The 27366-nt window shown below is 45.1% G+C and overlaps 1 protein-coding gene across 3 annotated transcripts in view; it reads right to left on the bottom strand.

The window, feature by feature from the left end:
* The window catches only part of LOC116985271 (kielin cysteine rich BMP regulator), a 112161-nt gene that overhangs the window by 40376 nt on the left and 44419 nt on the right, over positions 1-27366 (bottom strand). For 2 of the 3 annotated variants that reach the window (XM_033039953.1, XM_033039955.1), the window contains 9 exons: positions 25265-25347; positions 24976-25069; positions 23552-23631; positions 9178-9271; positions 6399-6478; positions 5561-5646; positions 5096-5186; positions 4075-4174; positions 953-1038 (listed from right to left, as the gene is read on the bottom strand). In XM_033039953.1, coding sequence (XP_032895844.1) covers positions 953-1038; positions 4075-4174; positions 5096-5186; positions 5561-5646; positions 6399-6478; positions 9178-9271; positions 23552-23631; positions 24976-25069; positions 25265-25347 — 794 coding nt within the window. The remainder of the gene's footprint in view (positions 1-952; positions 1039-4074; positions 4175-5095; positions 5187-5560; positions 5647-6398; positions 6479-9177; positions 9272-23551; positions 23632-24975; positions 25070-25264; positions 25348-27366) is intronic. The other variant, XM_033039954.1, reaches the window with a different exon arrangement.

A 27366-nucleotide genomic window follows, 5' to 3' on the forward strand; every position in this document is an offset into this window, starting at 1 on the left:
GATATGGGATACAAGTCTGGTCTTCTGGACGAAATAGAAAATACTTGCAATGGAAAAGGGCAATGAAAGTTTACTTGAATGATTCCCTGAGGGATGTTTCATGAACAGACATTAAGCAGATGGGAATTATTTTCTTATGTTCAGTAAAATGTGTGTTAGTTTCACTGAAATGTGCAAACATCCAAGATTTCACAAGGTGGATGGAGAGATGGTGCTCCCTTGGCTGGAGTATCTGAAACATGAGATCACAATTTCAAAGTATATGGACAATATTTCAGGTCAGAGGAGAGATGAAAATTCTTCTCCAAAAGGGGAGTGAAAATTTAGTCCTCTCCCCAAGAGGGCTGTGGAGGCCGAGTATAAATAATGGATCAATGAAATGGTTCAATGGAAATTTTGATGTTTAAACCAATGATGGATATGGGGTAACTGCAGGGAGATTATACTGAGGCTAAAGATCAGACAGGATCCTACCTAAAGGGGGAACAGGCAGAAGGGAACACAAAGTGCTGGAGTAACTGAGTGGGACAGGCAGCATTTTTGGAGAACACGGATAGATGATGTTTCGGGTCGGGACCCTTCTTCAGATTGGCATCTATCCATGTTCTCCAGAGATGCTGCCTGACTCATTGAGTTACTCCAACACTTTGTGTCCTTTAGTGTAAACCAGCATCTGAAGTTCCTTGATTCTACAACAGGCACAAGAGTCTTGGTTCCCTACTCCTGCCTAAATTCCTAATATTCTCACGTGTTGTGAAGATTCATCACAACTTCCTTACTCTTGTATGGCTGTGCTTCACTTTATATACAATTTGTAGCCACTTTCTCACCCTGTCCTGTGATTGTGTGCTGCTCCCACAGCACTGGCCCTGTGACTCTACAATAGGGCATCACCTCCGCACCACTAACCCAGCACTTGTTGTCAAACACGCGCAGGTGGTCATATACTCACTGTACAGGTACACTGAATGCAGGGCCCAGCAAAAGGTGGCTGGAACGTCTGGCCATTGCCGAGGAGTGCACTCTCGTACTCACACACTGAACGAGGAGGAAAAACATAAAGGATTGTGGAATGTTATCGTGGATCAGCAATAACACTTCCCGTAGTTTTGCACAAAATATTCCGTCCGGTCTGTTAGAAGACGCGTCCCAACCCGATATGCCACCTATCTATGTTCTCCACCGATGCTGCCTGACCCACTGAATTACCCCAGCACTTGGTTCCTTTTTTTGTAAACCAGCATCCGCAGTTCCTTGCTTCTATACTCCTGTCTTGTCTTTAACATATTCTGCACTCACCTAAGTCTAGAGTGAGGATTCAATTGTATAAGAAAAATGTAAAAAATACAGCTGATAGAAATTGGAAATGAAAGCAGAAAACACTAATCAATCAACAGTCCACTAGCATCTGTGGAAAGGGAAACAGAGTTGATATTTCAAATTGAAGATTGTTCATTACAAGTGGGAAAGAGAGAAAACAGTTAGTATTACATTGTAAAGGTGAAAATGGATACACAGGACAAAGGGAACATCTGCAATAGAGTGAAGCCAAGGTTTAATTTGTATGGGTCTGTTGTCAAATGGATTAGTGACTTAGTTATAACACAGACAAAGAGCTCTAATGAGTTGCTAATAAAAGGGCTGTCGGACATGCCGAGCAGGTCAAGGTGTGCGGATGACGTGAGTGGGTGGAGAATTAAAGCACCACTCTGACATATCTATTTGCATCTCCTGCACTGTTATAACCAGGTCCAGAGCAAACTAGAGGAAGTGGACCTCTTCTTCTGCCTGGCCACCTTGCCGCTTTCAGGCTCAAAGTCAACCTCAACTTCAGGTAACCCACATTCGCTCTCTGCATCAAGACTGGCCATTTCTGCTGTAACCGTCCACCTGTGAAACTAGCTCAGTGTTCCTCTCTCCATTAACCCCGTTATCCCACGGCCTGAGGACCCATTCAACCTATCCCAGTGGCAACCCTAACCTCACACTGTCAGAGATATTCCTCTGTCCTATCCACCCCTCCCCATTTTCTCTGGAACTTAGCTGTGACTTGTTTTCTCCATTTTAGTCCTGGTGAAGAACTCTGTGACTCCTTTCACACACACTATCAGAATTGTTGAGTATTTCCAGCATTTTCCATGCATCGTGGGGATTCAACTCGATGACACTGATATTATTGACAGGGAGCCCAAAGACTGCATAGTGTTGTAAACGACTGATGGGAATAGACCATAAGTTGTCACAGCATCCATACACCTTGATCGGGTCGATGAGTACTCCACTAGTGCTTGGGTCAAGGGCTGTTATTTGCATTTGACAGCAAGGGGCCTGTGCTTGCTGGAGTTTAGAAGAATAAGGGAGGACCTCATTGAAATGTACAGAATAATGAAAGGCTTGGATATAGTGGATATGGAGAGGATGTTTCCACCAGTGGGAGAGTCTAGGACTAGTGGTCATAGCCTCAGAATTACATGACTTTCCTTTCGGAAGGAGATGAGAAGGAATTTCATTCGTCAGAGGGTGGTGGAATTCTTTGCCCCAGAAGGCTGTGGAGGCCAAGTCAATGGATATTTTTAAGGCAGAGATAGATGGATTCTTGATTAGTATGGGTGTCAGGGGTTACGGGGAGAAGGCAGGAGAATGGGGTTAGGAGGGAGAGATAGATCAACCATGATTAAATGGCAGAGTAGACTTGATGGGCCAAATGGCCTAATTCTGCTCCGATCACATGGTCTTATGATGATTAGATATCGACAGCGCTCCATGTGGTCACAATCATGACAGCCACTGCTAACCTCAAAACATCACGCTTCTCCTGCCTAGCCCTCAGTGTCAAATGTGGTTTTGTTACAACTTGAATCAACTCAATCTTTCTAATCGAGTTCACAATAAAGTAAATGTTCATCTTTTTTGTCGCATTCCTCGTACTCTGCTCTACAATTGGGTGGATGTATGAGCACTTGTTGAAGGACGTGAAGCCGAAGCAAAGAAGTGGAAGCCAAATAACCGAAACAAAGCCGAAACGCCAAATAACCGAACCAGAGATGCTGCCTGTCCCACTGAGTCACTCCAGCATTTTGTTCTATCTTTGGTGTGACAGTTGTCTCATTTCATCGGCTTCATGTATTGCGCATATGGAAGAGACGCTTTACATGCCATTTGCATCTATTCATCCAAGTGTGCTCTTAATGAAATCTCACATCTTTGCGAGGGAGGGACGGAATAGATGTGACTTCCGGCTAAAGCAAAGGCATAGTTAGGACAGGGAAATAATCCCACCACTTAATTAACCAGGTTCCCGAATGTAAGAACTATTTATACATGTAACATTTTTGTTTTTAAATCAATGTAACTCTTTTTGATTTTTAATGCCGAGTTAAAACCCCGTCCTGTGGGAAGGGCTTGTGGCAGCTGGTTTCATTGTGCCTTCATTGTTGGTAGGTGCTGTCCTTTCACATGGACCGCTTACAACTTGGTGCTCGGGTTCAGGGTGCCCAGTCACCTATGGCTTTTGTGGGAAATTGACCCCCACCCTCACGTCTCCACCGGCCAGTGATGTGATGGATGCGGGGGTCTGGACCAATCGCTGACAAGTCCCGCCCCCCCCGGCAACGTCATGTACGTTATTTGACTTTTCGGCTGAGCGGCCATTCGGTTAGTTGGCTTGTAGGTGTCGCAGCCTTTTGGTTAGTTGGCGTTTCGGCAGAGCGGCCTTTCGGTGAGTTTGCTTTTAGGTGACGCAGCTTTCGGTTAGTTGGCGTTTAGGCGTCCCGTCCTTTTGGTTAGTTGGCTTTTAGGCGTCCCGCCCTTTCGGTTATTTAGCGTTTCGGCTTTGTTTCCATTCGGTTATTTGGCTTCCACTTCTTTGCTTCGGCTTCTCGTCCTTCAACGCTACGTCCGGGTACCGTATTAGCATCCTCTTGATAGGTCTGTGTGGGTATATTTCTGCCGTGGATCTGTTTGGGTGTCTTGGTTTGTTTCTGTGGATCAATTCTAGTGATTGACTATCAATTCCTTCAGGTGCTGCAAACTACTGCTCCAGTAGGAAGCTCTCAAGGTGGCATGTTTACTTACTGTCACATGAAGGGCAGCACTGCCCAACTAGATTGGCCGGGTGACTACATCGGACGGGTGGACAATTCTGGGCCATTCGGTCACATGATATTTTACCAGCCTGTTAAGAAGGAGATTAATGCCATCATGAATTCTCAACACATCTCACCAGCTGAAGTTGTGAGGTGGAGCAAGCTATCCCTGTCCACTTCTTCATTATAACCAAAGTGTTCAATCACATATCAGAAAGTTAATTGATATAATGATGAATGATCAATACCCTCCCCAAACACCAATTATTCCCAATTCAAAGGACCAGCAGAATCACAATGCTGTATTTAACAAGATACAATGGTGGATAATAGCTGGGATAGCAAGTCTGTTATCTGTAGCCTTTATCACTGATTCAGTCACAAAAATCACAATTCCAACATAAATGCTTGAAAAAATTGATTACAATCAAAAGATCGGACATTAGAAGTTTGTCTTTTAATGGAGACCAAGACACAAACTGACTGTTGTAAAAATCATCGGGTTCACCTCTGTCCTTCAGAGTAGAAGGTCTGCAGGCATCACCCAGTGTGGACTACCCATGACCAGCAGTCAATGGCCTTCTGAAACGTGCTTAGTCATCCACTGTCTTGGAGCAACTGCTTTACGTGGACTGCTGCAAATCATCATCACCAGGGATACACAATAAATACAATTTGCCAGCAATGGCCATACCTCACGAAGTATGATGAGAGAACATGCAGAAGAAATGCCAGGGCTCACTCCTCCAGCACCATGTAAGGGCTTTTCTGGGTCCTTGCTGAGACCAGAAGAGTTGGGGAATAAAGAGCAGAAACTGGACAGATGTACATTCAGGTCACATTAGCTGAGGAACATCATCTGCCTCAGTAGCCTGGATTTGGGGAAGGGAGGGTGCTGGATATGAGATAAACAGGCAGTGCCTTCTCTGATAGTTGCCTTTCAGTCGTGGGTTCTATGTGGGATCTGGGCGGGATGACAATATCGTTTAGCAATGGTACTCTGCACTCACCTCACAACGGCAGCTCATGCAGGGTTTTGACCGAGGTATGAAGGTCTGTCCATCAGAGAAAGTCTGAGACTCGTACTCACATTCCACACACCTACCAGTTGAGATAGAAAAGTGAGAGGTCACTGAACCGCCCTACCAGCAGGCACATCCACCCATCATTGAATCATGCACCCCTTGTTGTGCCCAACACACACAATTAACTCTACACTGGAATTTGAAGGCTGCAAAGTATTTCAGAGGAGAGATCGGGAAGTCTAGAAATCCAATGGGGTTTGATGCACCGCAGCCTACTTGTCATCAAAAGCGAGACGCCTTGATGCATCAGACCAAGAGCTCACAGCGCCCAAACTCAGCCCCAGGTGTCAAATCCAGAGCTCAGTCCCACAGGTGGAACTGAACCAGCTCCTTTGATCTTAAACCTCCAGACCTTCCCCAGCAGTGCAGAGAGAGTATTAAGCTGAGTACCTTGGGCAGCATTCCTTTGGTTCCTGGATGGGGTCCTGGCAGGTTACAGCCTGACAGGTCACTGGCACACAGTGAACATCTCCAGCCTGTGGACAAACAGGAAACATCTTTACGTTAGAGAGGCCAATGTCTGTGAATCACCGAAGCTGCTCATCGTCTACTCAACACTTTATTTTATCATGAGTTTGATGGGAAAATGTAGAGGGATGTGCATTCTAAACTGTATGGAGGCGCAGGCAAGTCCCGAGAAAGCAAACGTGCCTGTGGTAACGGGTCTGGGTTAAGATGTGGTCGTAGAGTTGGAGGGAAGGAGGAATCACAGAAGGGAGGCAGTGAGAGAGGAGGTTGCTAAACTGTCTTCGCAGAGAGGAGGATTTCTTCAAAGTTGACATACCTTGGGGAGATTTTGCAGTGGAGTAGACTAAATGTTAAAGAAAGAACTGTAGATACTGGAAAAATCGAAAGTAGACAAAAATGCTGGAGAAACTCAGCGGGTGAGGCAGCATCTATGGAGCGAAGGAATAGGTGACTTTTCGGGTCGAGACCCTTCTTCAGACTTAGTCTATATTCCTTCACTCCATTGGGAGTGTTTGAAGGGAGAGTGTAAAGGGAACTGTGCTCCAAATCTAACCCAAGCTAAACCATTTCTGAGAGCATTTGATGGAATAGTGTAGAAGGAGCTGCATTCGGCAACCAACATGTATTGTACATGCATTAGATTTCATACTGATAGTGTTCTTCATATGATGTAGATCACAAATCCAATCAGAGAAACTTTGAGAAATGACAGGATTTCCGAGTACTGTTGCTATTTGCTAAACGAGAGCCACCAACTTACCCGACAGCTACAACCTGTACACGGATCCCCATTGGGCACTCTCTCCCCATTCAGGTAGATCTGTCCATTGATGGAACAATCTGCAGAGTGAGAGACAGACAAACATGCTATAAATACCCAAACCCTTCCACAATTTATTACCAAGTGCAACAGTAACTTAGGGAATAGTAACGTCAAGATATCTGTTATTCATTAGCAAGTAGATAAGGAACTAGACAGTATCAGTTTTCCTGGCGTGCTTTGAAGGATGTAATTAGCGGGGCAGGGAGCTGGGATGATGGACTCAAATGCTGGGTCCCTGGGCCACGATCCTGGAAGGATGGATAGTGAGGAAGAGATATGAATGATGACAGCACTGGAACATGTGAAGGGTCAGGAGGACTGAGGGTGTCAGTGACAGTGAGTGATTAGGTTTAGGTTTTTTTTATTGTCACATATACTGAGGTGCAGTGAAAAGCTTTGTTTTGCATGATATTTAAAAAATCAGATATACCATTGGTAGATACAAACAGCTCAAACTCAAGTACAATAGATAGAGCAGAGTGGAAGATACAGAGTGCAGAATGTAGTTCTCAGCATTGTAGCGCATTAATACATTGGACAAAGTCCAATGTCCACAATGGGGTAGATGTGAATTGAACAGAATCGAGCAATGGATGATGAAGAGATAGGGAACAAGTCATTTTCTAGTTAATGAATTAGGAAGACATTAGGGACATTTATTTATTCACTGGATACGTCAGAGGAGCAATCTTTGCATTCAGCATCTTCCAGATGCAGGATATCTTTGCCGAAACTGGCTCAAGACTGAATTGGCTATGTTTAAGTAGAACTCAAGGGTAGGTTTCAAATCTGATCTCTTCTCCCTTATCCCGTACTGTCGCTGGGACAGTTAGAACGTGAAAGGACAGATTCTGACCATAAGTAAGACACAGAGTTTGTGATTGCAAGTGTGAGGAGTACAAGAATGACACACTTGTGTTTGTGTGAGTGTGCATAGATCAGAATATGTTTTAGTTTTTAGTTTTAGAGATACAGCGTTGAAACAGGCTCTTCGGCCTACCGAGCCAGCCATCCCTGCACATTAGCACTACCCTGCACATGCTAGGGACATTTATACCAAGGCAATTAACGTACAAACCTGTACGTCTTTGGAGTGTGGGAGGAAACTGAAGATCAGGGGGAAAGCCCATGCAGGTCATTTGGAAAGTGGTGAAATCATTGGACAAAGTCAGCATGGATTTACAAAAGGTAAATCATGTCTGACGAATCTTATAGAATTTTTCGAGGATGCAACTAGTAGCGTGGATAGGGAAGAACCAGTGGATGTGGTGTATCTGGACTTCCAGAAGGCTTTCGACAAGGTCCCACATAAGAGATTAGTATACAAACTTAAAGCACACGGCATTGGGGGTTCAGTATTGATGTGGATAGAGAACTGGCTGGCAAACAGGAAGCAAAGAGTAGGAGTAAACGGGTCCTTTTCACAATGGCAGGCAGTGACTAGTGGTGTACCGCAAGGCTCAGTGCTGGGACCCCAGCTATTTACAATATATATTAATGATCTGGATGAGGGTATTGAAGGCAATATCTCCAAGTTTGCGGATTACACTAAGCTGGGTGGCAGTGTTAGCTGTGAGGAGGATGCTAGGAGACTGCAAGGTGACTTGGATAGGCTGGGTGAGTGGGAAAATGTTTGGCAGATGCAATATAATGTGGATAAATGTGAGGTTATCCATTTTGGTGGCAAAAACAGGAAAGCAGACTATTATCTAAATGGTGGCCGACTAGGAAAAGGGGAGATGCAGCGAGACCTGGGTGTCATGGTACACCAGTCATTGAAAGTAGGCATGCAGGTGCAGCAGGCAGTGAAGAAAGCGAATGGTATGTTAGCTTTCATAGCAAAAGGATTTGAGTATAGGAGCAGGGACGTTCTACTGCAGTTGTACAGGGTCTTGGTGAGACCACACCTGGAGTATTGCGTACAGTTTTGGTCTCCAAATCTGAGGAAGGACATTATTGCCATAGAGGGAGTGCAGAGAAGGTTCACCAGACTGATTCCTGGGATGTCAGGACTGTCTTAATGAAGAAAGACTGGATAGACTTGGTTTATACTCTCTTGAATTTAGGAGATTGAGAGGGGATCTTATAGAAACTTATAAAATTCTTAAGGGGTTGGACAGGCTAGATGCAGGAAGATTGCTCCCGATGTTGGGGAAGTCCAGGACAAGGGGTCACAGCTTAAGGATAAGGGGGAAATCCTTTAAAACCGAGATGAGAAGAACTTTTTTCACACAGAGAGTGGTGAATCTCTGGAACTCTCTGCCACAGAGGGTAGTCGAGGCCAGTTCATTGGCTATATTTAAGAGGGAGTTAGATGTGGCCCTTGTGGCTAAGGGGATCAGAGGGTATGGAGAGAAGGCAGGTACGGGATACTGAGTTGGATGATCAGCCATGATCATATTGAATGGCGGTGCAGGCTCGAAGGGCCGAATGGCCTAGTCCTGCACTTAATTTCTATGTTTCTATGTTTCATGGGGAGACCATACAAACTCCGTACAGACAGGAACCCGGGTCTCTGATGCTGTAAGGCAGCAACTCTACCACTGCACCACCGTGCCATCCTATGTGATAGTGAGGGGATGTGATTGTCCGAGAAGTATACATTAGAAAGAGCATGAATATGTATCGGATTGAGTGAATTAGTGATTGCGAGGAGTTATGTTCAAGGCAGGTTACCAAACCCTTCGAACTGAAGATGAGTATGAAGGGCTCTCACCAACACAGATGGGACAGCAGTTCCCGTATGGGGGTGGGACTGGGTTCCTGCAGGTGATCTCACAGTGTTTCTCTTCACACACAACCTGCCCTTCCTGGAAAACACAAACAACAACAATTTAGACACAAGGAAATGCAGATGCAGGTTTATTAAAAAAAAGAGACAAAGTGCTGGAGTAACTCAGCCGGTCAGGTAGCATCTCTGGAGGACATGGAAAGGTGGCATTTTGGGTCAGGACCCTTTTTTGGGTTGAAGAAGGTTGGTGAAGGAGAACAATTTATTCTGTTTTTTAAGTTCTCTTCATGCATTACCAGAAGTAACTGATTCCTCCACTGAAGAAAGAAGAATGATAGAACCTGCAATAACAGTATCATCCTGCACCTGCCACCCAGTGTTAGCATGTGGCAGTGTTACATGCTGACCTGTGGAAGCATGTAGCTGCAGACTGACAGACAGTATATGTACTCCACTGAACATTGTGGCTGTAGTTTACTCCTCCAATGTGACTCCTATCACGCAGGGGAAGATTAACATATGAAACTTAACATATGAAGCTTGAAGCTCCGCTATTAGTGAATGGGACCATAGTTTTAGTTTTCGAGATACAGCGCAGAAATAGGCCTTTCGACCCACCGAGTCCGCACTGGCCAGCAATCCTCGCACATTAGCACTATCCTACACATATTAGGGACAATTTACAATTAAACCAAGCCATTAACCCACAAACCTGTACGTCTTTGGAGTGTGGGAGGAAACTGAACATCTCGGAGAAAACCCACATCATCACGGAATGTACAAACTCCTTACGGACAGCACCCGTAGTCGGGATCGAACTCGGGTCTCTGGTGCTGCAAACGCTGTGAGGCAGCAATTCTACCGCCGCGACACTGTGTCGCCCCTTAAGGGCCCATAGGGCTACACCTCGTGCTATTCAGAGGCTTGTTTGAAGAAAGCAGCTCTGGCTGGGAAGCAGCATAAGAAGGAATCAGCGCAAGAACCCTCTCAGTGGTTGTGGAATTCAATGTCAGATTTATCTCAGGTTCATGTGATGACTCTCATGTCGAGAATTAATAATCCAAAGGGGAAACTGTAAAATGATTTATTGGATTTGTGCCATGGAAGAATCCCTCAGGTGCAAGCTTTGCTGACTGCATACTTGCAATGGCGAAGAACTCGTGTGGATATTTCTAATTGCCATGGACAATCCTTTATCAGGGCCATACAATGCTCTACAGTCACATCTAAAATGACTAGTGCACATTCCCCATACTTCCTATACGTTACATTTATAGGGCGTTCACAATATTAACAACAGTTGTTCAACCGCTATTAATATTTTCTGTTTCTAAAGCCTCTATGTGCCTTCTGATGGCACCCTATATAAATGGACATATGTTTTCAGTGATGATTATAGCCATGAAATCCTGATCCAATTGCTGTCAGATCCAGGTTGGAGCAGTGGCACAGATTCTATGAAAGCCCTCTGTCAAAATTGCAATGCAATTCAACAAACTCGAGAAGATATGTTAGAGGATAAGGCAGAAAGTCAGTCACATTACTGGGAGGTGGTCCTCTTCAGATAAGACAATTGGAAGTTGCTTTCATGGCACAATTTTGAGACATATTCTTTAATGGTTTAAAATGATAAAATTGCAGCAATTGCAAAGTAATCTGCAGGAAGGAACTGCAGATGTTGGTTTAAACCGAAGAGAGACACAAAAATCTGGAGTAACTCAACGGGCCAGACAGCATCCCTGGAGAAAAGGAATAGGTGCAGTTGTACAGGGTCTTGGTGAGACCACACCTGGAGTATAGCGTACAGTTTTGGTCTCCTAATCTGGGGAAAGACATTCTTGCCGTAGAGGGAGTACAGAGAAGGTTCACCAGACTGATTCCTGGGATGGCAGGACTTTCATATGAAGAACGACTGGATAGACTCGGCTTGTACTCGTTAGAATTTAGAAGATTGAGGGGGGATCTTATAGAAACTTACAAAATTCTTAAGGGGTTGGGCAGGCTAGATGCAGGAAGATTGTTCCCGATGTTGGGGAAGTCCAGAACAAGGGGTCACAGTTTAAGGATAAGGGGGAAATCTCTTAGGACCGAGATGAGAAAAACATTTTTCACACAGAGAGTGGTGAATCTCTGGAATTCTCTGCCACAAAAGGTAGTTGAGGCCAGTTCATTGGCTATATTTAAGAGGGAGTTAGATGTGACCCTTGTGGCTAAAGGGATCAGGGGGTATGGAGTGAAGGCAGGTACAGGATACCGAATTGGATGATCAGCCATGATCATATTGAATGGCGGTGCAGGCTCGAAGGGCCGAATGGCCTACTCCTGCACCTATTTTCTATGTTTCTATGTTTCTATGTGACATTTTGGGTCGAGGCTCTTCTCCAGACTGAGAGTCAGGGACGACCCGAAACATCACCTATTCCTTTTCTCCAGAGATGCCATCTGACCCGCTGAGTTACTCCATCTACTGAAAAATAATCAATACATCTGTTCAGTACCAACAATCACTTGAATCATTCCTGATGTCTCTCTGAAATCTGTTCCTGAATTCAAAAAAGGAAGTACAGACATGTATGAGGCTGTCCCAAAAAAATATTAAAGTGATTTGACCAGTTTTCTGTACAAAATCAAAAATAGTTTGCAGGTAAATAGGGAGAACTTGCCTTTGGGAAGCCTAATGTTTTGCACTGAAATCTTTTTAAGTGAGGTTGCCAGTTAGTTACTGGATGCTGAACAATCACTTTGGCCGAAACTCGTTATGACAGCACTGACAAACCTGCTGCAGTTCACCCCTATTACATGCAACAGAACCTTCCTGATGAACTCATACAATTGAAATTCTTTGTACAGAGTAAGCCAGACAAAACTGCAAAATTGCTACAGATTTTAATGCAAAGCCAGGCAACCTTCCTTGACATTTACATTGTTCTTCAACTTTTCCTGATGCTGCCAGTTCCAAACTTTGAAAACGGACCAACATTCCCAAAGCCAAGGCCGTGAGAACCATCCGATTCTCTTATCTTTGGTGGCTGTCAAAGCAGAACTGGTTGAACATACTGACTTAACTTTAAAGTGCAGTGTACACTATCTGCAAGTATAGCATTGAAAAGTAACTAATCATTAAGACCCAAGATTCATTAATGTGCTTAATTTAGTGAGTTCATACCCTAGCTTTTTACTAAACTGTCTCATTTCCAAAATGGAAATTTTTCGTAAAGAAAAAGAGGGTCCCTGCATAAATTTACTCATGTTGACCAATAAACAGAATGAATCATAGGTTGCCATCTACTCAGTTGAGAGAAGAAAATACTACTTGGCGTCTTGAAACTTGCATCAGATTTTTTGTTAATGCTCCTTATAAATAAAACAAAAATAGCAGCGGCTCGACTGCCATCCATCTGTCTTTTTTTATTTTGTCCTGTTGGATGTATGTTTTTGGTTTTCATTTTTATTATTTTTTAGCTGTGTATATGTGGGGCTGGGGGAAACCGTTTAATCTCTTCCCTGTACTGGGACCCGACTTTTTCCCTGTCGGATCTCCGGTGTTATTGGGCCTAACATAGTGGAACCGGTGGTGGCCTCCAAACGGAACCTACCTGAGGCATCCAGACGCGGAGCCTGCGCACTTGCCATCGCGGAGCTGGCAGACTTCGGAGCGGGGAGAGCTGTGGCGGCGCTGCTGGACCTCGGGAGAAGAACAAAGGGAAGAGACAAGACTTTGCCTTCCATCACAGTGGGGAGGTGTTGGAGATTCGCTGTGATGGATGTTTGTGTAAATTGTGTTAAGTGTGCGTCTTTTTTTTGTAATGTCATGACTGGAGGAATGAAATTTCGTTCGAGCCTTGTCTGTTTGAATGACAATAAAAGGCATTCTATTCTATATAAGGGTTTTCTTACCTAAAAGCTTCTAGGAAACTGATCATTTAAAAGGCAAGAGCTATATGTTCATGAGATGTTGCATGTCTGAGCAAAAAACAAACTGCTGGAGGAACTCAGTGGGTCAGGCAGAATCTGCGGCACAAACGGATAGACGTGTTCATAAGTTCATAAGGTTAGGAGCAGAATTAGGCCATTTGATCTATCTTCCCCTCTCAACCCCATTTTACTTCGGAGTCACGTGAGTGACTACGTGAAGAAGCCCGCCAGGCGCATGCGTGTCGTTGCAACTCGTCATTGTCGGGAGGAAGGACGTTCCTCCTGAACGGCAGGATTTCGAACCTGCAACAGTAAGGTAAGGGAACTTCGTTCCATACTTACCTTTTTTCTACAGAAGGCTGTTGAAAGCTGGCGGGGGAGGAGTCTGCAAGCAGCAGGCAGCCAGCAACGGCCAGTGGCACGACAGTCTCCCTTAGCGGGAGTTCGTGCGTCTTCAGCTCCGACTCCGGAGCCGTCAGTCAGACAAACTCGGACAACAGCCCGAGGACGCTACATGGGTCCGTGGAGCTGCGGAAATCACAGCGGGAGGAAGGACGTTCCTCCTGAAATGGCAGGTTGAGAACCAGCAACACAGGTAAGAGATTTCCTTACCTTTTTCTTCATTGCAGGAAGGCTGCCGAGCTGCCGCTGAACAGCAGCAGGCAGCCAGCAACGGACGTCGGCACCACTATCTCCCATAACGGGAGCGAGTGCCAAACTTCACCCCAAACGGGTGGAGGAAATGGGAGCCAACAACCCACAAAGACAGTGGGTTGTATTTGTGCTCTGTCCCCTTTTAAAATTTTTTTTATTAGGGGACAAAAGGAGATTGCGCTCCTGCCGTGGCTAAGCCAGGTGGAGTAAGCGCAACAGGGGACTACAGCTGCGGCCGGAATCGGCTCCCGTAATGGGAATAGCTGTACCCGACTTTCGCTCCCGACTCGCTCCCGCACCGGGCCGGGCGGGAGAGGGAGCAAAACTAATGTTTTCCCCGCGCTAGGTCTGTACAGGAGGGGAAGCTGGACAAAGGAGTGTCCACAGTGCTGCTAGTGAAGCTGGCTGGGGGAGACAGCAGAGTCACAGGCAGCCGGCAGCAGCTGAAGGCACGTTTATCTCCCGTTATAAGGAGAGCAGTGCCGACTTTTGGTCCCGCGCCGGCCAGAACACCACGGCCGGGCGGGAGACCATTCAAATGGGACCGTTGACTTGACCAGTCATTAACGGCAGCAGACGGGGTGGAACGACGCTCACCCTGTAGCAACGATTTAAACTTGGACCTGCAGGTAAGAGCTGCGGTCTTTTTTGCATTTCTATGCTGATTGCAGGTGCAGAAACAACGGGCTGCGACAAAGCTGGTGGGCTAGATGGAATCAGCTGTGCCAGATGTCCTCCACACCGGCCATATTCACTCCACGGAAGGACAGTAAGGACAAAGCTGGGGAGGAGGACCGTGGAGCAGCGGGCAGCCAGCAGCAGCCAGCGGCACTTGGATCACCCGTAGGGGGATCAGCTGTGCCCGATGTCGCCTCCGCACCGGCCAGATCCACGCGGCCGGGTGGAAAGGCTAGACACAAAACAAACAAGGTCGTGGACTCAGAGGAGTCCGACTTTGAATCACTGCCGGCGGCCAGCGCCCGAGAGCGCTGGAGCGGGAAGAAGCGGTGTATGTAGCTTTGCTCCAACGTGACAGACTCCGGGACATGGAGTCGGGTCACTGTGGGCCCTATGATAACCCACAGCAGTACCTCTTTAAGGGCTGCACAGTGCTTCTACCTCATCAGAAGGAAGCACTGCGGGTCAGTTCTGGGCTGACCTGGAAGAGGGGTCCGCAGAAGAAAGTGTGCAAGGGGTGCAGGAACAAGAGAACCTACTGGAACCCAGCACCCCCACGCACCCACCAGCAAAACTGGTGAAAGCTCGAAGGACCGGTACTCAAAAACATGAGTCTTTTAGGCCATGGCCCAGACCGGCCTTCTCGGAAGATGCGGGACCTCCAACGCAAACCAACCGTAAATCCAGACCCCAGCGCTACAACAGCGAAGAACCTACAAAAAGGTAAACCTGCCACTGGTAACTATGGAGGTAGGTGGGTCTGGTTCCCTACAAACAGTCGGCACAGAGATTAGGTGGAGATAACACTCTCTTCTGAATGCATGGAGCATGATAACAACTGATATCTACATCTTAAGCAGTATCCAGAGATATACAATAGAGTTTATACACAAGTACAGCCCTCCAGTTCAACATATACTGAACCGAATGTTCGTGCTTTCCGATGAAAGAAATCAAAAGCGCAAGCTGAACTGAAGCGGCTTTACATAAAAGGTGTAATTGAGAAAACTCAACACGAACCATTAAAATTCGTGTCCGATATATAAACAAAAAGATGATGGTCATCGCATCATCATAGATCTAACAAAATAGATACCTTTGTTACTGCTTAACAATTAATTCCCAAAGGTTACTTCAGTGGCCAGCATCATTTTTAAAGATGCTTACTATTCAGTGCCTATACGAGGTGACCACAGATGTTACTTAAATTCAACTGGATGGGACAACTCTGACAGTATAAAGCACTGCCAAATGGGTTATCATCAGCCTAGGCTGTTCACAAAAAATTTTGAAACCAGCCCAAGCGTTTCTATGGAAACGTATACACATGGTCATGGCATATTTAGATGACATACTCATTATGTGCAAAACTTTGGAATTGGCCAAACTAACTGTAACAGCCACAAAAAAGTTATTTGGGGAACTGGGATTTCATCCAGTTAAATCTAAACTAACGTCTTCCACTACTATGGACTACCTGGGGTTTCACCATTGACTCAGTTCACATGTCGGTGACTCTGCCTAAGGGAAAGGCTACAGATTTAATAGAGGCTTATAAAAACCTCACTGACATCAGCAAACCATCCATCAGATTGGTAGCCAAAGTAATTGGCATAATGATGGCTGCCTTTCCAGCCACACAATTTGGACCTCTACATTACCAAAACATACAGAGAGCAAAAAACAAGCACTCTAAATTATGCAGGTCACTTTGACAGATCTGTGAAACTACCAATCAGGCTAAAATGGAACTAAAATGGTGGATAGATAACTCTAGCCTTGTTCCTATCCAATCATTGTCAGTAACCTTTTCCATGGTACTACAAACTGATGCCAGTACAATTGGTGCGGAGCCACCAATACCAATACCACCGTGGTAGCATACATTAACCACAGGGTGGAAACAAATCAACATCATGTGACAATCTGGCCATACAAATTGGCAATGGTGTCTCCAGAAAGATATTTGGATATCAACCACTTATCTACCAGGAAGACTAAATTCAGTGGCAGACACCAGGTCCCAGTTATCAAGTTATGTTACACAGGAAACAGACCCTGGGGCAGCGGCGACAGATGCATTTTTCGCTGCATTGGAGGGGAGGGGAAATTGTTTATTTACGCATTCCCTCCTTTCCTGCCTCATCAGTCGGGTATTAAGGAAATACAACAGACTCTGCACCTGGAATTGGTAGTACCCGATTGGCCCACACAACCATGGTTCCCAGTGGTATCAAACATGGAATCAGAGACATGAACATCCCATCTGTTCTGGAATATCTGGCAGGCCTCCACTACGATGAGGGGCTCAGTTACAGTGCCATCAACTGCGCCAGAAGTGCCCTATCGACTTACCTATGGCAGGGGACAGACCATTACACTGTTGGGACTGACCCACTGGTACAAAGCCTATGAGGAGTACCAGATACTCCCATATATGGGATGTGAGTATAATCCTGAAGATGCTCAGGAGTGGTCTCCAGCAACAGTTCGGTCTTTACACAGACTGACATTAAAACGGTCATGCTAATGGTATTGGTCACGGCACAGAGGATACAGTCACTGCAAAACAAGACTGGACAACATGACTTTCTCAACGGAATATATTACGTTTCATATTTATGAGATAGTAAGCAGAACAGAAAAAGGGATCAGCAAGCCTCTATATACAATTAGGTCATACCCAACAGATGACCGTCTGTGTATAATAAAACATCTGTTGTTACACATGGAGAAAACGAATATCCTAAGAGGCAATGAAAAGGCACATTTTTTATCAGCCACTAGCAACCACACCAAGAGTGACGGTCCAGACCATCTCAAGATGGCTGAAACAGTTGCTAAACACAGGCTGGGGTGGATACTAAAATTTTAAAAATCTCATTCCACCAGGGCTGCAGCTACATCGGCAGCGATACAGTTGGATGTACCAATGGACCAAATCCTCAAGGCAGCAGGATGGTCTGGAGGGGAAAAACATTCCAATTATTTGTAAAACCAGTTATGAAACCTGGAACATTTGCAGAAACAATTTAAGTTCTGTAAATTAATTTAAACCCATATAAAGGGGTTATAAACTTGTGTTAAAAATTTTATGATTTCAATGTCGAATTCATGTCCAAATTATGTTAACACAATCCTCCCAACAGTCAAGGCAGACGTGATGCATGGACTCGTTCCACGGCATGAAATCACAGAGCTTTAAAATCTTCACGTAGTGACTCACGTGACTCCGAAGTAAAATAGTAAGATTAAACGAGAACTTACCAGTTTGAAGTTTGATCTGTATTTTATGAGGAGTTACGATGAGGGATTACGTGCCCTCTGCTCCCACCCAGATCATATACTTAACTGGTACCTCTTCTCTAATCTTACTATGTTTAGTCATTACAGTTATCTGTGATTCCACACCGCTGCTTTGAAGAATGACACGCATGCGCCTGGCGGGCTTCTTCACGTAATCCCTCATCGTAACTCCTCATAAAATACAGATCAAACTTCAAACTGGTAAGTTCTCGTTTAATCTTACTATTCTCCTGCCTTCTCTCCCTGACACCCGTACCAATCAAAAATCCGTCTATCTCTGCCTTAAAAATATCCATTGATTTGGCCTCCACAGCCTTTTGTGGCAATGAATTCCACCTTCTGGTCAGGATGCTTCTTTGGACTGAGCTGATCTGCTGAGTTCCTTCAGCAGTTTGTTTTCCGCTCAAGATACCAGTGCCTGCAGTCTCGTGACTCTATTTTATATGTTAGCATTTTTCACATTTTGATCACAATTATATGCTTTTTAAAGCTGGTGTGATGAGTACATGAAAGCAAATTTTATAATACAAATTTAGTAGATGTTTGGTGTTTCAGGAATGATTGAAAAAAAGGAGCTGAATTATGTAGACCTGCTGCCTTATTTTAACAAGGAGAATCGCCAGTGGTATTCAGATATGTGCTTGAGGCTACTTGGATAGTATTTATTGTAGTGTAGGTCCAAAGTAAAACATATTTTCCTAAGGCAACTGTTTTATTCATTTGAGCAATATAAAAAAGCTGTTAAATTCAACATTGAATGTTGTGCTTTATTTATTAATGCATCGTGTTAGACCTTTAATGCCTCAATGCAACTTGGCAGACCTCTACAATGTAGTGTGTGGCTGCGTGAACATGAGGTGGATATATTCACTTTTCACCAGGGCCCCACTAAATCTTAAACTGCTTTTGCCGTCATTTCCCGAGAAAAATAAAAGCAGTGACTCAGCACAGAGCAGGGATTATTACAACGGCTGAGAAGTTCCTGGTGTACTGGATGTAACTGTAGGGGGCGCAATTGCTCAGTCAATGGGCAGTGGTAGATTGGCTGGAAAGCCACACAGGCTGATATTGCAAGATGTTTAAGAAGGGACTGCAGATGCTGGAAAATGCTGGAGAAACTCAGCGGGTGCAGCAGCATCTATGGAGCGAAGGAAATAGGCAACGTTTCGGGCCGAAACTTTGGGTTTCGACCCAAAATGTTGCCTATTTCCTTCGCTCCATAGATGCTGCTGCACCCGCCGATATTGCAAGGCATTCCTTTCAAAACAAAAGAGGAAACAAACCTTGTGTTGAAATAACCACCAACAGCAAATCACTATCTCGGTTAACGCTTCACTCAACAAACATACACAACAAAGATGTAACTGCGGGCTCCTTTAGAACATGCATCAGAACAGCCTGGAAACACAGCAGTGGAAGAAGTCGTCATCATATGGAAACATATGTCAAAAGTGTTAAATTGTGCACTTTTCCAATTAGACACACTTAAGCCGCCAGCGTTAGGATGTTAGACATACTAACGTTATTGACTCATCATGTATCTATACACTGTAAATGACTCACTCGTAATCATGTATTGTCTTTTCACTGACTGGTTAGCATGCAACAAAAGCTTTTCACTGTACCTCTGTACATGTGACAATAACCTAAACTGGTATAAATATGCACTGGGACTTCTATTTCTCAGAACTGGAAGTTTTTGCAGTAAAACTCCAATAATGAAAGTAAGAATAGAAATTTGAGCGGAGCCTTTATTAAATTCTCTACCTCACTGAATACGGACTCTCATTGTAATTCTACCCTCTCGCCTTTACAATGGCCCCAGGGAATTCTTATCAAATGTAGACACAATGAACTGCAGATGCTGGTTTATAAAAAGAAGACAAAAAAGGCCTGGAATAGATCAGCAGGTCAGGCACCACACTCCTTACTTTAACCGCAGACCCAACCACCCAGCCAGCCACCCACTCTGAACAAAAACCTCTGACCGTCGCTTGTTTACACTCAACACCAGCAGTTTGAGTTCAGGTCTTGTCCCAGATTCCTGCATGTTCCTTGCTCACCCTTATCCTAGTCTCAGCCCCTTGACCTCATGACCTTGGCCCAGTCTTTCAGCTCATCGCCTTTTGTTCTAAACATTCATCAGTTTGGAAGCGGGCAGGACCAGCAATGGCTCTTTATGCAGAGCAGGTGAAGCAGAAATCTGCCTGCTTCGATATTCTCTCCCTCATTAACTGCCTTCACTAAATCGGCTCATTAAAAGCATCAGTGGATCAAAGCTGTCGCAGCCAGTTCCTGCATTTGGCGAGCTTCTTGCCAAATACCCCCCCCCCCCCCTCAACCCAACACCTCCCACCCCTTCCCTTCCAAATCTATCCCACCATTCAACTAACATCTCCCCCAACCTGCCACTAACCCACCTGCCCCCCACTTCCTGTGACCCCACAATCCTTCCCACAAAGCAACTCTTGCAGACTGCCCTCTTAATCTGTCTTCCAACATCTCCCCGTCTCCATCACCACATCAAACCTTTCACATCTCCTCAGCAGCAGCTCAACAGGCCTAACATCTCCCCGTGCCAGAGACATAATAAAAGCAAGCCGAGTGTCAATATCACATCATCACAGGTCAACAACTGATCACCACGGCCTCCACCTACACATGGGCTGAAAGATGAGGTGGTAATGTTGGGACAATGGGGGTGGGGGGGGAACGACAGAGCTCTCCTAGCAACCAAAAGGACTTTGTACATTGATCAACCCGTGACTACGTTCATTCCTGTCCCCACAAACGAGTCACCACAACAATTTGTTGACTAGAACAGGGTGCCACAAGGTCCTGACCCGAAACGACACCTATCCACGTTCTCCAGGGATGCTGCCTGACCCGCTGAGTTACTCCAGCACTTTGTGTCTTTTTTGTAAACCAGCATCTGCAGTTCCTTGTATCTACCTCTCGTTTCCTCCACCACTTTTTTTTTTGCTCACAATTCCAGCATCTGTCGTCTCCTGTGTCTCCCTGTTGAACTGGGAGGAGAGTCAAACATTATATCAGTTACACTTCTTTGCAGTTTATTTCTGTGTAAGATTAAAAGTCCAAAGAAGTCAGCAAAGTTCTGGATGGAGAGGCACAAAGGAACAATCAACCTTAAAGGCAAGCAACATTGGAACATTGCATGAGGATAGTATCTTACTCTAGGGGTTTGCTCTCTCCCAACTAGCTTGATCTTTGTGACTGGAATGGGATTCATGCCAGAACTGCCGAGGATTGGGCACACGGTCCCTGGGGATTCAAACACTGGCACTTTCCTGAACATTACAGATGTGGAGCATGGAGAGGGGGAAGGAGAAGCAAGATGTGAAATATAAATGGGCAGATCACAATGAACACACAAATACAGAGCCCAGAGCTAGGACACAAGCACTGTCCTACCCTGGATAATATCACTTGTCCACATTAATGTGGGTGCACTCTGGCACTTATAGAGCTGACATGCTTGCAGCTGTATGCGTGCAAAGATACAAAACCACAGAGACATATGGACATGTGCACGTAGAAATAAAGCCGCACATTCAAGTAGACACATGGGTACAGACACAAACACATGCATGAAAACAGAAATATGCAAATATAGAGAATCGCACATAAACATGCTTCTAATTACAGGAAAATGAGCAACCAGACCTCAACTAACATACGCACTGGCCAACCTGTCCCTATGGTGCTTGCTCCATTTCAGCCGTGTTTCACACTCACGTGCCTACAGGTAGCTGGCACAAATAAACAATCTGAAAACGATTAATCCCAACAGAGACTTACAACAGAAAGCCAATCCGTGCCTCAACAGTTAACTGAGCGTCAGTTGGAAACTTTTCAAGAGAGGGGCTCCTCGACATGTGGGGCCCACGAGGATCAAGTTACCGAGCTTGCCCCACCCTCATGTCTTGCTGCTCCTTCGCCAAGTCCTGGTGGAGCACCGCAGGCAGCAGTCCCTCACGGAGGCTCTCTGCATTAAATAACTGCTCAACGTTTCCAACAGCTCAGTGATCTTCTGCTCCAGTTCACTTCATTGCCCGCTCTGTTGATCCCTGTTCTCTGTGGGAGCAGGAGGTGTCGCTGGGGTTGGGGGTAGCTGGGAGTCTTACGGCAGCTCCATAGTCTCTGCACCATATATTGCTTCCATGGAGATGGGAAGTCCCACTGACAGAGCCAGTGGACTTGGGGGCCATGCTCCGGGTTAGGAAGTAGAATTAATCTGCAGTCTGAAGAAGGGTCCCGGCCCAAAACATCACCTATCCTTTTTCTCCACAGATGCTGCCAGACCCGCTGAGTTACTCCAGCACTCTGTGTCCATCTTTGGTTTAAACCAGCATCTTCAGTTCTTTGTTAGGGTGGGAGATTGCAACCTTCACGTGGTCCACCCTGTTTCGATTGATGCAATCAACCCGACGTGCACAAACAAAAAGATCAAATAGAACAAGTTGACCTATATCTTTAGGCTGTGCACGCCATACGCAAGAAGAAGAAGCTCTTTGTTTCTATATAATGAATCTGTCCGGATCCCTGCTCCTTCTCACTGAATGGGACGACTGTTGGTTCACACGTACTTGCACACGTGATTCACACGATGTGGCCAAATTGATACGTTTGACTATTCAAAAATTGTCCTTGAGACCACTGCTGTTTGTGTGCATGTACAGTATTAGTGCCGTGCAAGTGTCTGTTTATCTGAATGTGTGTAGCTCCAAATACACAGATACATCTTACTGCAAGTAAGAATTTCATTGTTCTATCTGAGACATATGACAATAAAATACTCGGCTTGACTCTTGACAACTCTAAATCTCAGCGATGTCCCGATAAATGATTCTATGGGTGCGAGTGCCATCTCTGCCAAGATTGGAATGCTGGTCCATCACGGTTTGTTCACTGCCCATTTACAATGAGAAAAGTGAATTGAACTGTGAGTAACAGATCACAGAATCATAGAGTCTACTAGAGGGAAACAGGCTCTTCGGCCCAACTATTCTATTCCAACCAAGATGCCCATCTAGGCTAGACCCATTTTCTGTTTGATCCATACCCAACTATTACCTTTCCAATCCAAGTACCTGTCCAAGTGTCTTGTAAATGTTGTTTTGCACTTGAGTCACTTCTTCTGGCAGCTTGTTCCATATACCCATCACCCTTTGTGTAAAACAAAATGCCCCTCATATATGCCTCTGCATGTGAAATCTTTCCCCTCTCACCATACTTATACCCTCTAGTTCTTGATTTCCCAATCCTGGAAAAAAGGACTCTGCATTCTTCCTTTCTATGTCCACTATAATGAACCACTATAAAGTCACTCCTTTTACTCCTACGCTGCACAGAATAGAGTCCTAGCCTGCCAAAGGTCTTCCTATAACCCAGTCTCTTGAATCCAGGCAAATTCTTTGTAAATCTTTTCTGCGCTCTTTCCAACTTAATGGCATCGATCCAATAACTGTCTGACTAAAACTGAACACAATACTTCAAGTGTGGCCTCATCATCATTTTGTACAACTGTGACATAATGTTTTAACTCCTGTGATTGGGAGGATGTGTGGGTGCAGCAATTGATTGCACACACTGTAACTGTGTCAAAAGAAAAGTGCTTCTGCTCCACCTAATCATGTACAATATAAGCTTATCTACTGGATTCAGTTTCCCAGGACAGGGGTTTGAGACGATGAGCTGCCATGAGAAACGAGGTGGGCCAAATGGCATATTTCAAAACTGGTGTGAGTTTAAATACACAGCAAGCTGATTGCTTGCCGTTACTCACCGTGCAAGAGCATGTCCGACAGCCGTCTGGTGACGTGAATGTCTGGCCAGAATCCAAGAGGGCTCCCTCCAGCTCACAGCCTGGGGGAAGCAATAAAGAAAACCAATCAAACCTTCTAGGCAAAGACACATGGCAGGATCAATACTTGTCCTGTACTGACTTGCAGCAATGTGCCGGTGTCAGCACATTCAGTTTTAATGGAAAACATAAAAAGAGGCCCCAGGCAGCAGAATCATATCATTTTTCAAAAAATGCCTGCAGGGGATAAAGACAGTCTAGTGGTGAATCAATGACAACAACTTTAAGCTTTTAAAAGGCTGTAGAGTGAATGTCAGCTGGACAAAGGATTCTGGAGTATCTTCTTATGAGGGTCAGCAAGGGAATGAATGGTACAAGAGTCTTGATTTCAACACATTGAGGAAGAACGAAGGAAACGCGTGGCAGTGATTCAAGATTGGTGGAGGGGAGGAGGGGATGAATGGGAGTGCAGGATAGAATTCCAGTCTGGGGTAGCAGAGTTGTGATGGGAAAATGTAGTATGGAATTGAGATTTGAGACCGAGAGAGAAAGTGGGATGAAGATCTTGGATGGGGAAAAAAGTGTGTGATGTAGGCTGGACACTAAAGGAGAATGTACATGGAGTTTAACGGCTAAGGCAAGTGCAAGGTGGAGAACAATGATATAGGGGGGAGTCCAGGATAAAGGCTGGAGACTCGGGAAAATCATTGGGAACAGTGACAGAGAGTGGGATTGTACAGTTTGGGAATTATCAACTGGTGGACTGGCATGAAGAGGATACAAAGGATACAAAGGACATGTATTATGCTTTGAAGAGGATTAAAGATTGGTGTAGAATGCGGGATGTGGATTGAAGTTTGAAGGAAAGATGGTTTACGGACTAGAGATTGGTGCAGCCAGCAGAGGGTGGTTTGCAATTTAAGGCAGCGTATACAGGAATTTGAAATATTGTTGAAATGGTCTCAGTATTTGTGTAGAAAGGAACTGCAGATGCTGGTTTATATAAAAGATAGACACAAGCTGCTGGTGTAACTCAGCGGGTCAGGCAGTATCTCTGAAGAAAAAGGGTGGGTGATGTTTCGGGTCAGGACCTTCTTCAGACTCCTCTCCCATCTGAAGAAGGATCCCGACCCAAAACATCACCCACCCATGTTCTCCAGAGATGCTGCCTGACCCACTGAGCTACTCCAGCTCTTTGTGTTTATCTTTGGTCTCAGTATTTACTTGAAACAGTGAGCATTTGTATCACTCGTATGTTCTCATTCGGTGCATGTTTCCCTGTCATTATTTTATTATTATATCAGATTGATGTTAGGGTTGACACTGTTGTTTGTCTGTGTGTCGAAGTCAGCTGGGTATTTCCCCCAGCCTGCATCGACTGAGTTAGTTACCTGGTAGCCTCTCACCTGGGCAGCTGGGGCAACACTGATCAGACTCCTGGACTGGGTGAGAACACGCCAAGGGCGGACACTGCACGGAAGCACATCTCACGAAGGTGCTCTATGACAAACAAACAACAGATATTAAAAACAGCTCCAAATTAAAACAGAAATAAACTTGGAATTTACAGAGAAGACATAAATGAACCTCAAACAATACAGCACTTAACCCATGTCAAAAAAAAGCTGGCTCATTCAGTAAGTCATTGATGAGCATATGCCGCTACTCTTCAGCATTTCACAATTGTAGACTTACCACACATGTACAGTTCATGCAGGGGTTGTCAATTGGTGAGAAGACATCTCCATTCATATACTGCTTCTCTTCATATTTACAACCTGAACAGAAGGCAACAGAGTCAGTCACAAATATTACAGACAAATTATCTCACCCCTGCTGTTGCTACAGAGCACTGCCAAATGTGATAATGCAGATGGCACCTAACTCCTGCTGCCAGCAGCCAGGAAATGTTTGAGACAACGTTAAAGAAAAAAGCCCTCTGCATTTCTGGTTTTAAGTGTAGTTTTCCACGACCATACAATCAAACCAACCAGACTGCTATTGCATCCATGAGCAAAGATAAATGACAGGGTGTCAAACTGATGCCGAATATAAAACAATTCAATTATTTATTTGGTTTGCGATAATCTCAAAGTTGTCAAGTTAGATTTAGCTCATGGCTAAAAGAATCAAGGGATACAGAGACAAAGCAAGAACGGGGTACTGATTTTAGATGATCAGCCATGATCATATTGAATGGCGGTGCTGGCTCGAAGGGCCGAATGGCCTACTCCTGCACCTATTTTCTATGTTTCTATATTTCTAAGTCACAACTGAAGGTCTGCGCATGTCTTGCTGTCCAGAGTTATGAGAAAGGAACATGGAGTGCCATGCCTGGGCGCTGGGGTGACACAGGTTGTACTTTATATTTAGCTCACCATTGAAGTATTTCAACTGTACCTGCCATCAGGGTAGACAACACATGAGAATATAAACTCTCATGAACAAAGGCATAATAAAGCTTTCATGTTATGTAACAGCTGAGAACAATCACTTTATTTCATTAAAGACACAGCTTCAGGTCCAGTCTGAAGAAGGGTTTCGGCCCGAAACGTCGCCTATTTCCTTCGCTCCATAGATGCTGCTGCACCCGCTGAGTTCCTCCAGCAATTTTGTGTACCTTCAGGTCCAGGCTGCTCTTTTAGCATCTTCTCAGTTGACACCAGTAAGGAGGACAGTATTGAGAAGCATCTAAAGTCCCATGTGCCCGTGCATTGAGTTATAAACTCTACTAAACATAAGATTTCTACTCAGATTAATTTATGCCCAATTGTTTGAGATAACACAAAGCCAAATATAATCGTTTCATAATTCTGTTCAAACGGTTTGATGAAACTGTGTGTGAGTCTCACACTGGGATTGTGAGCCTCACACTGGGGCTGTGAGTCTCACACTGGGGCTGTGATTCTCACACTGGGGCTGTGATACTCACACTGGGATCGTGAGTCTCACACTGGGGCTGTGAGCCTCACACTGGGGCTGTGAGCCTCACACTGGGATTGTGAGCCTCACACTGGGGCTGTGAGTCTCACACTGGGGCTGTGAGCCTCACACTGGGGCTGTGAGCCTCACACTGGGGCTGTGAGTCTCACACTGGGGCTGTGAGTCTCACACTGGGACTGTGATTCTCACACTGGGGCTGTGAGTCTCACACTGGGATCGTGAGTCTCACACTGGGATCGTGAGCCTCACACTGGGGCTGTGAGTCTCACACTGGGGCTGTGAGTCTCACTGCAGTGGTGAACCTGGCAAAAGTGGATTGAAACACATTTACTGTGTTGCTCCCAGATAATCAGCTGCTCACCCATGTTGCTAACATTTTTCAGGAGTATTTCCCCCTCTTGCTACTTTCCCTCCTCAATACACAACTCTTCATCCCTGTCTCACACCTTCTGCTGTTATCTCTGGCCTTTGTTCCAACCATCTGCCTATCAACCTCCCCCCCCCCTCCACCCTCGCCTGAATCCACTTATTACCTGTCACACTCTGTCTACCTCTGCCCCCTTCTAGCTTTCTTCTCCCTCCTTACAGGCTGAAGGGTCTTGACCTGAAACGTCACCTTTCCATGTTCTCCAAGGTTGCTGCCTGACCTGCTGTGTTACTCCAACATTTTGTGTTCTTTTGTGTATTAACCAGCATCTGCAGTTCCGTTTCTACTGTGCCTGGGTAAGGCTTATCCAAGTCTTCCAGAGATGTTGCCTGACCCACTGAATTACTCCAGCACTTTGCATTTTTTAGTAAGCCAGCATCTGTAGTTCCTGGTGTCTAAACATCATTATAAATGTTTTTTCCATATA

Source organism: Amblyraja radiata, chromosome 21 (assembly GCF_010909765.2).
Source record: "Amblyraja radiata isolate CabotCenter1 chromosome 21, sAmbRad1.1.pri, whole genome shotgun sequence".
NCBI classification, from domain to species: Eukaryota; Metazoa; Chordata; class Chondrichthyes; order Rajiformes; family Rajidae; genus Amblyraja; species Amblyraja radiata.